The sequence below is a fragment of the Malaya genurostris genome, chromosome 2, assembly GCF_030247185.1.
Source record: "Malaya genurostris strain Urasoe2022 chromosome 2, Malgen_1.1, whole genome shotgun sequence".
Taxonomy (NCBI): domain Eukaryota; kingdom Metazoa; phylum Arthropoda; class Insecta; order Diptera; family Culicidae; genus Malaya; species Malaya genurostris.
The window spans coordinates 4,571,097-4,581,072 of record NC_080571.1 but is presented as its reverse complement, the minus strand read 5'-3'; the positions used below and the strand labels follow the sequence as shown (position 1 = coordinate 4,581,072).

Here is a 9,976-nt window from a genome sequence, read left to right as displayed (position 1 = left end):
TCTATTACGTCTGCCATAACAACAGTCCACTTTCAGCACATTAAAATTGTAAATTGGGGGTCTGGCTGTCGACGTCGCGTTCTGGCCTCAGTTTGTTCAGTTCACTTTCAATCACCCCATAAAAAGGAGGTGTGCCCGGTGTCGGCTTCTAACATTTTGTTCAGTGAGAAATGGCTTTAGTGAGACTTTTGGCTGCCGAGGTAAATTGAACTAATTTAATTCTAATTATGTTATATAATCTGGTTATCTTCTGGAAATTCGTTTTTTATTATAATCCAGAGCTGGTTTGCAATTTTTTGTGCGGCGTGTGAGCGAACCGATCGTAGGTTCAGTGGTATTTTTATATGGCGATGTGTTGGACATTTTCATCCTGAAGTGTGGCCTGGTTCAAGGCCAAATTCATATACGTATGCAAGCGACAGTGGGCTGAAAACAACGAATCACTAAAAATGTTGCTAGGAAGTGATGTATTATTTAAAACACTGCAACAGCATTCAACGAACTAGTGCTGATAAAGTGTGTGAAAAGTTTTCATGGGCTTCGCTGGTTTAGTTATTTAGAAATGCGCAGTGTTTGTCGAGCTTCATCTCACTTCCAACGATGATGCGCCATGCAGCGGGAATCAATATCATCACTTATTTCAATGAATTTCAAATTCTCAATTTGATCCTTCGCAATTCGATTCCCTTTGAACAATTAATCAGATGATAAAATGATTTAATTAATCGAATGAATGAAATGATTTAATTAGAATTTCTGTACTGTAAATTTTGTTGCCTGGTTCACATTACATAAGACTGCAACCCCTATTACGTGATATTCTTGATACGATAGGATGTACCCGTACCTTTGTTTATCTCAGTATCTGTACGGTTTACAACGCAGTCCATCAATTGTAGACCGATTCAAATGTAGGGTCTTACGATACCATAGCCTGCTATTGAATTTTTGTTCAACATCCGATTTCGGGATTTCATAGTAGTTGAATTCAATTTCAAGGGCGTGTCCTTATAAGTGAAAATGTGAAAAGGTACGATTTTTTTGAATTACCAGTATTTGTTTGAATTTGCTTGTTAGTTGATAGCCTAACGAACTCCACACTGAAACTCGTATCGATATCTCAGGGAACTCTCTGAAGTGATTTTCAATCAAGTATTAGTTATAATCTCCTTATTGATGTAATATGAAGTCTTTCGTATGTAAGGTACGTGCACAGCCCGGGTTGGTGGATCAATGCATAAGGCGCTGGTCTCACAAGCTAGTGGTCGTATGTTCGAGCCCCGACCTGGAAGGGTTCTTAGTAGTCATCATCCTCTGTAAGTTGGGAAAATTTTCGACCGTAATTACATACACAACGGTTTGTGAAAATCGATCTGTTTATCAATCTTTGAGAATAACTTCTTCCATCTTTGATTAGTTGGAAATATTACAATGACCATATTTCCATAGGTATCGTTTATAGTCATATGGAATTTACTGTTTTTTTACTACTGATATAGTACAAGTACATTTCGAAGCCTTTTGACTACAACTTCCAGTACTCCCGGTCGATTTGCAGCCGAGTATTAAGTGAACTAATGTGACATCTATCGGTTTATGAACCCTACACTGTGTGTCAGTTGAATAATCAAAAAGCACACACCTTTAACCCCTGAACGACTAAGTCGCCGCAACACTGTTGAACGGTTAAATTATGTCCAATGTATCATTTACTTGAGACGGATTTAACGTTAAAGGTTGAAGTCGGTGATGTTTTCGTTTTCGGTAATGTGATATTATCTTATATACCAATTATGTATGTGTTTATGTGTTTTACGTCTCCAAAAAGTCTCTACGAATACACCTCTAGTAGAGATTTCCAATTCGCGTCGGTTGAGAAAATTTGCTATTTCAAAAACGGTGTGTATCATGCATAAAGCGACGATTAGTACATGTCCTTCATTAATCATTCATTATTTAAATAAAAGGGGCCCCAGAAATTTAAACCCTTATATACCTATACAAGTGTCCTTAAGTATCTTACGCACCCCGTATCGTTCGCTTTAAGCCGTCTTGAGCTTAGTTTTTATTTTTATCGATGAGAAAATAGACTGCAGAAAGGTAGATGAGTGAAACAGTATAAATAAAAATTTGCGAAAGAATTTACACACAGGACAAGTCTCAAACCGTAACTTTTCCTTTCCAAGAAAATCGTTTTTCCAAGTACAAAGTTTATTCAATTCCACTACTACATCATATTTATACAAGTATTGACAAAAAGCACGGAGTTATGTTAAGATTATGGAGAATTTAAGCAATACGTTTACCTCGAAATAGTGTGATAAATATTGTTACGACTTTTCCAAAAGAGTTTGAACATTTGCGCATGATTTTGGTACTCAGCTAGAATTTACACGATTATAGAAACTTTACCATTATGGAAATAAGAAAACTTGTTTGAATCCTGGAGCTTCATTCCGAAGCATTTTGACCTCTGTTTTCGGTGTTTTCGAAAGCAATGAACGAGAACCGATATAACCAAAGCATGTTTTCTTGGCCACCAACCTAACTAATCGTTTGAAACCCATAAGACCTTTATTTGAATCTTAAATTATTAAAATCAACGATTTGTTTTAGTATTTTTAAAATGTAGTTAAGCTAGTTTTTAAATTTGTATCTAACTAGGAAAACGATTATTAAAATCGGTTCAGCTGTCTCTAAGCATCTGACGCGAGTTCTATTTTGGTGATTCTAATATCAGAAATCGGGACCAAGATTAGCTTACCGTAGAGAGAAGGATTCACAGTTTAATAAGCATTTTGTAACTTCCTCATTAAGAATTGCATAGGTTACTTGCTGTGAAAACAGACTATCGGACCGAGACCCGAAACCTCAAGTGTCATAAGAACGACTGAAAGCAAAAATCGGATAAGCGGAAATTAATTTAGTTATTTTGTAGTGCAAAAACTGGATAAAATGTCGAGAGCAAAAACCGGACACTGATTTAACCAATCAAGAATCGTCGAAAAACATTTTTTTTTTTGTATGAAACGGACAAAAAAACTACTTTGAATGCAAAACTAAACCGATTATTCCAGAACAAATGATTTTATCCAGTTTTTGCCTTTAATATTTTTATCGCTGCGAAAATGCAGCGTAGATCTGGCTGCCCGTAACAAACAAGCAAACCATGCCTCCTCCATAGCGACAATCGGAAATAACTTTGAATGCAAAAAGCGGATAAAAACTTTTTTTTAAACTTGTTAAGTTTTTGTCTGGTTTATGCATTCAAAGTGTTTTTGTCCGTTTCCAAAACAGTTGTTTTAAGCGATTCTTGCATTACAAAAACCGTGCCCGATTTATGCCTTCAACATTTTTATCCGGTTTTCGTATTCAAAAATGTTACAGGAATGATGCATCTGTATCAAATTTTATCCGGGTCTAACTTTCGATTCTGGTATTTTAAGGTGATGAGTGTTAAAAATTATAAACAGCCATTTAAAATGATGATGCCTAGAACATTTAAACTTTTCGGAACTGCGTTTAAAATTAGCCCAATTTGATGAACTTGCTAGTTGAATGTCATACAAATTGACTTTAGATATTCCACTTTCCGGTTTCGGGAGTACTGGAAACTTCAATTGAAAACTCTTCGATATCTTTGAGGATGATTCAACCGATTCTCATAAATATAGATTAAAAAAAGAGATCCTATCGGCGCCAGTAGGCGTCTATTAAACAGTATCCGGATTCGGTTCTAGTATTGAAACAATTGGATGAAGAGTGTAAAAAATTTAAAACATTCGTTTGAAATGACGATGCAAGAAAATTCAAAGCACTAGGAATCATGGCCAAAAACCGATTTTCCCAAAAAAAAATTTTATTAATATTAAAGGTTTTATTATTCTATATGGAACAGACTTCCAGATATACATTGTTACGGTTTTTTCAAACCATCATTCGAGTGAAAGTTAGTAGTATTATAATTTGAAGATAAAGATTTATTAAGTACAAAAACATTAATTTCATGGTCAGACTTGAACTGCCCTTATCATCACTTCATTCTATGCGAAACGTTGTATCAAATTTTCATAATGATTATGCAATGGTTTAAATGATAACAAAACTGTTTCAATAAATGTAGTCAAAATCCAAAATGTTGACGATGGTCCTTTCTCATACCACCACAAACCTGTGAGCAGTTTTAAAAAGAAACTGTAAATTTGGTAAAAGCCGGAAGCTCTGGTATGTTGAATTCGTATTTCGGTGATCAATATTGATTCGACACACTGTGCTCTTCGCTAATCACGAAGGACTAGCGATATGGTAAACAATCATTGAACCCAAATAATCATAGTTACTCGATAATAGTGAGATGAGATTGAACTTTTACTAAGATAGCAAAGCTGTTTAATGTTCATACTGTTCAGTGACCAAAAATAACAATGTGAATAAATCGTACAATATCCGAAACAATAAGTATCTGCAAAGGACCTGTGGGGTGTTTCGGTAGTTGTTAAATAAAACATGTTGTTTGCTTGAAGTCAAATCGAAGAAGAGACCAGTTCTTTCTCAGACCATACTTTTATCTTTTATTTTCAGGTAGTCATTGTCATAAACACACTAATTGAATGTTACATAATATCTAGATAAATATTTCATAGTAAAGCGCAGTTACACTGAAAGAATTTAATATTCTGAACGCTGATACAACAAATCGAACATGAAAATGATTAGATGAGGTTGTAAACGTCTCTTTTCAATAAAATTCGATGCGAATTTCGGCGACATGCTTCTAATAGTTCGTGAACGATCTCCTCGATGGGTATATGTGTTTTATTTAATCAAAATTTCCTTTCATCACCAGGGACGCAATGCGTTACAGCGAGGCTACTGCACGGCGGCCATTCCGACGACCAAAATGTTCATCGATGGCAAATTCGTCGATTCAAAAACCACCGACTGGATAGATCTCCACGATCCGGCAACAAACAAGGTCGTAACGCGAGTGCCAAAATGTACCAAGGATGAAATGAATGCGGCCGTGGAATCCTCCAAAAAAGCCTTCAAGGTTTGATACGTTTGATGAGAATCGTTATTACACATGATAATATTATCGACATTTATTTTGCGAATAGACCTGGAGTCAGACATCAATTCTCGGAAGGCAACAAGTGATGTTCAAGCTGCAACATCTTATCCGAAACAATATGTCCGAGCTGGCTAAGAACATTACTAAAGAACAGGGCAAAACTTTGATCGATGCTGAGGGTGACGTTTTAAGAGGGTTGCGTAAGTCGGCCAATCTGTATATACAGCTTTTTTTTCTACTCAAATAATTTTCATTCCAACAGAGGTCGTGGAACACTGCTGTAGTATTACTTCGTTGCAAATGGGAGAAACTGTGTCGAACATAGCGAAAGATATGGACACTTACTCGTACACTCTTCCATTGGGTGTAACGGCCGGTATCTGTCCCTTCAATTTCCCAGCTATGATACCGCTATGGATGTTCCCGGTTGCCATTACCACTGGTAATACCAGTATCATCAAGCCTTCGGAGCGCGTTCCAGGAGCTACCATGATGTTGATGGAGCTACTGAACGAAGCTGGTTGTCCACCAGGAGTCGTGAACGTTATTCATGGGGCTCATGATGCGGTAAACTTCGTTTGCGATCATCCCGACATTAAAGCAGTTTCGTTCGTTGGTTCGGATCAAGCGGGCAAATATATCTACGAACGGGCGGGGCGTAATGGAAAACGTGTTCAGTCGAATATGGGAGCCAAGAACCATGGTGTCATTATGGCCGATGCCAATAAGGAAAATACACTGAATCAACTAGCGGGAGCTGCTTTTGGTGCTGCCGGTCAGAGATGTATGGCTTTGTCGACCGCCGTATTCGTGGGCGAGGCTAAGAACTGGATTCCCGACCTGGTGGAACGTGCCCGTCAATTGAAAGTGAACGCCGGGCACATACCCGGAACTGATCTTGGTCCAGTAATTTCTCCACAATCAAAACAGAGAATTAACGAGCTGGTTGAGTCTGGTATCAAGGAAGGTGCCAAGGTAGTCTTAGATGGACGTAACATAAAGGTCGAAAACTTTGAAAAGGGTAATTTCGTTGGACCAACCATTATTACTGATGTAAAACCGAATATGAAGTGTTATACTGAGGAAATCTTTGGACCGGTGTTGGTCTGTCTCACCGCTGATACTTTAGATGATGCGATCGAAGTCATCAACAAGAATCCGTACGGCAATGGAACGGCAATATTTACGACGAACGGTGCTACAGCTAGAAAGTTCGTGAACGAGATCGATGTTGGCCAAGTTGGTGTGAATGTACCGATTCCGGTTCCTCTGCCGATGTTCTCGTTCACTGGTACGCGTGGTAGCTTTATGGGTGATTGCCACTTCTACGGAAAACAGGGTATCAAGTTCTATACTCAAACGAAAACTGTTACTCAGCTGTGGCGCGAAGGAGACGTTTCGCATACAAAGGCCTCTGTTGCAATGCCAACCATGAAGTGAATTATGGGGAGTTGTGAAAAATTTGTCTTCCGAAAACGGTGTGCATTTAATAGAATTACGAATTGTCTGTCATTTAAAAAATGCCAACAAGCTACAAGAAATTACCTTGCATTTATATCAGTTGATATTGAATTTTAATAAATCATTTTAAGAAATTTTTCCGAACTTTTCCGCTTTATATGACAAACCCTTCGCAAATGGAAATGGAAAAAAAGAATTCATTTTTTAACTCTAATTCTATGGGTTGAATTCAGAACAGATCGTTGGCAGTGGTCGAACGGACGGTAATCTTGAACTACATTTTAGTTCTTTTTTTTATATATATTTTGCTAATTGTAGTCATTTGGAAGACTTTTACATATATTATAACGAATGATGTAGAGTTTTCGATCTTAATGGTAATGAACATTTTTATTTTGATTTTACATATAGAGAGGAATCAGACGACAATCATTTATAAATTGTGAAAAGTTTGTCCTGTCTGTGATTTCTCAAAATAAAATTAAATAAGCTTTTCATTGCATGACTACACACTTAACTTTTTTTCCCGAATCTGGGAAAAACTTTGCCTAGATTTGAACAGCCCAGTGCTCGGCAAACATTAAAACAACTTCGATGACCAGCATACGGGTCACCCACCGGGCCTTCGTAGCCTGAGGGTGTTTCCCGCGGACCCACACGGACGGAAGGATGCGGCCAACATGGATATTCACCAACGCCATATGGAAGACCCTCATGCAATATTCAATTCACTGGCCACTGCCGATCGCCAGCTGAAAGCTGAATCCGCTACCCCGATACTACATTACATAATGATACTATTCTAGTTTTAAGTTAGTCGTATTAAGATTAGTAAATACCCTTGACATCTTAAAGCTTAAGCAGTGTGCCTAAAAATATATCATACTATTGAATAAAAAAAATTAAAACAAACTGATATTCTCGGTGTTTTTCATTTAATTTGCATTTACCGAGATTTTCGGTTTACACTCTTACCAGCCGCTAACTAATTTTGGGTCAAAACCTACCCAAAATCAACTAAAGTATATCTCCCCAATTTTAGGTAACGAGCGATGACCTAAAAATTTAGGTAAATGTAAGTTTTGTCAAAGTGTTATGCCATAACAAAGCACGCTACCCATTTTTTGCGATTTACGTTACCATTGATTTATTTATTTCAACATTATGTTGGCGGTTGAGCTAATAGGTTAGGAAATTTAAAACAAGAAAAAATATATATCATGAAGAAAATATTGCCAAACATACACTCAAATAAAAATTCACGTTCGATTCACTTGAAAAATCACGTAGAATGGTTTCAAATGTCAAATTGAATATTTTACGTGACGAAAATGAATGTTATACGAAAAATCACAAAAGGTTTACGTGAATTGACCAAACGTCAAACAATCTACGTGAATTTCCAGTGTGAAAAACTCGATTTTGAAAATGGCGAGCAGTGGCCCTCGAAGTGTGAGTTGTGTAAATATTTGCGAGAAATGTTATTTAATTACAATTTTTTACTCCATCGACCGGACCATTCCAGTATGAAAGTTTCCATGTGTTCAACTGGATCGAGTGCCTGCGTGAGTCCGGAAGTTTACCCGCTCCTGCCGAATGCTTCAAACAGGCCGGCGGTATGAAGCTAGAGACACTGGAACCATGTAATGCGACATCAACCTGCATCGGTAGTGTTGTGGGAGTTCTTGGATCTCGACTTCGGCTTCGGTTGGATGGCAGTGACAACATAAACGATTTCTGGAGGCTTGTCGATTTGAGATACCACGACGTTATTAATTGCTTTTTAAGCCATTGGAATTATATGATAATTTACTGAAATAAATCTTTTATATTTCATGGCATTTTTCATTTCATAGATTTCTATCAAAATCTGGAATCTCCCTTTTGACTTCAACCAATATATAAAATAGTAATTTTCCGGTATCTAAATTTGATATGAACTGATAGATAAATGTGATATGAATAGTACATTACATTTTACCTATGAAACACGTAACTTTTACTGGATTATGCATTAAACAGCTTTTAAATGCCAGTCCATTAAAACTTACGTGAAAAGTAGGGTGGAAAATATTCACATAACTTTTCACGTAACTATAATATGATTATTGTTTTGAGTGTAGGTATTGAGGTTTCTATGCCCAGTGAAAAATGAACGGCGGCCCTACTGAAAAATGGGTGGCCTACACGTTTCCTGATGAAAACAAAACAATATGTAAAAGCGATTCACACGCAGCATCAAGCGACTATCGCCTGCATGGAACGATTACGGAACAACAACATTAATTGTAAGAAATTCATATGAAAGGACACTACGTCAAGTTCACGGATAATTTTAACGTCGGATACGTGAGCAATATTCGACTAAAAAAATTAATAAAAATAATCTGGACGTCAACCGAAGTTGATTGATCGTCTGAATCGTGTTTAATGCATGCGTTTCCTGATGAAAACAAACCAATCTCATTTGCATTTGTGGTTGTAAGTGAGCTGTCAGAGAGCCTAATACACCGTAGAATGGGTGCACTTCCATGTTATTTACAGTAGAGAACACAATTCGATTTTGCGCAGAAAATCAGATTCCGGCTACAAATAAAGAAATGCCTCAATAAAACATGAATATTTGAAGAAATATATCACACCGGAGTCCAATCAATTTCATGTAGTAGATTAGCGTTACGAGGATCTTTACTCCGTATTCTTGGAGGATTTCTTGTCATGAATAATCGTCGAACATTGAACAAATTTGTTCTTAATATCACGAAATTTCAGTAAAATATCGCTTAGTAGTTTTTTTCTGCATTCTTTTTCGCAGAGATCAAAAATAAGTTTTAGGTGTGTAAACAATAATAATTAACAATTTATTAAATTGAGATTATTTAATGAATTTAATCTATCGTTTCAAGTCAGCACGAGCTTCTCGGTGACACGTTGAACATCACACTAGAAAAAAAATGATCAATCAAGCTTAGGAGCAAACGTCCTTAAATGAATACAATTATATCTCAGGACTCGAAATTTTGCAATTGACATCATCGCAATTTGTATGTGAAACTATTTCGACCTCCCGAGTTTCTTGATGCGCTTCAACGTTTGTAATTTGTCCCTGGGTAGGCCTCGAGTAACGTTCGTAGATGAACACAGCATTGTTGCCTGAAGTCTGAAAAACTCAACCAGCGATAATCGTTTTTATCACGTTCATTGGCCAATCCATAACGTCGTTACTAGTACGCATATTCCATGTCGAACGTGAAAATAATGATTGCGCTGGAAATATTTTCCAGTTTCCATCTGCAACGAGAATATTTACAAAACATTAGACTAGAGTTTGAAATGTTCGGGGACAATAAATGAATTCTAGCAAAAAACACTATTAAATTTTCTATAACATTGTAATAAAATCTTGCAGTACCAGTTTCGATTGATTTGTACACCCCTAAACCA

General features: G+C 36.9%; 1 protein-coding gene across 1 annotated transcript; it reads left to right on the top strand.

Moving 5' to 3' along the window:
• On the top strand, positions 1-6,666 carry LOC131429739 (probable methylmalonate-semialdehyde dehydrogenase [acylating], mitochondrial). The gene is made up of 4 exons (XM_058594065.1): positions 1-200; positions 4,847-5,050; positions 5,118-5,271; positions 5,334-6,666. Exons 1-4 carry the CDS (start codon positions 171-173, stop codon positions 6,509-6,511), a joined length of 1,566 nt encoding a protein of 521 aa, XP_058450048.1. The 5' UTR covers positions 1-170; the 3' UTR covers positions 6,512-6,666.
• Positions 6,667-9,976: the final 3,310 nt, after the last annotated feature.

Excerpts from the sequence above, each read along its gene's own strand:
- LOC131429739 (XM_058594065.1), top strand. The coding sequence starts at position 171 with ATGGCTTTAGTGAGACTTTTGGCTGCCGAG. Across the intron at positions 5,051-5,117 it reads CCTCCAAAAAAGCCTTCAAG|ACCTGGAGTCAGACATCAAT; the intron begins GTTTGATACGTT and ends TTTTGCGAATAG. Across the intron at positions 5,272-5,333 it reads TGACGTTTTAAGAGGGTTGC|AGGTCGTGGAACACTGCTGT; the intron begins GTAAGTCGGCCA and ends TCATTCCAACAG.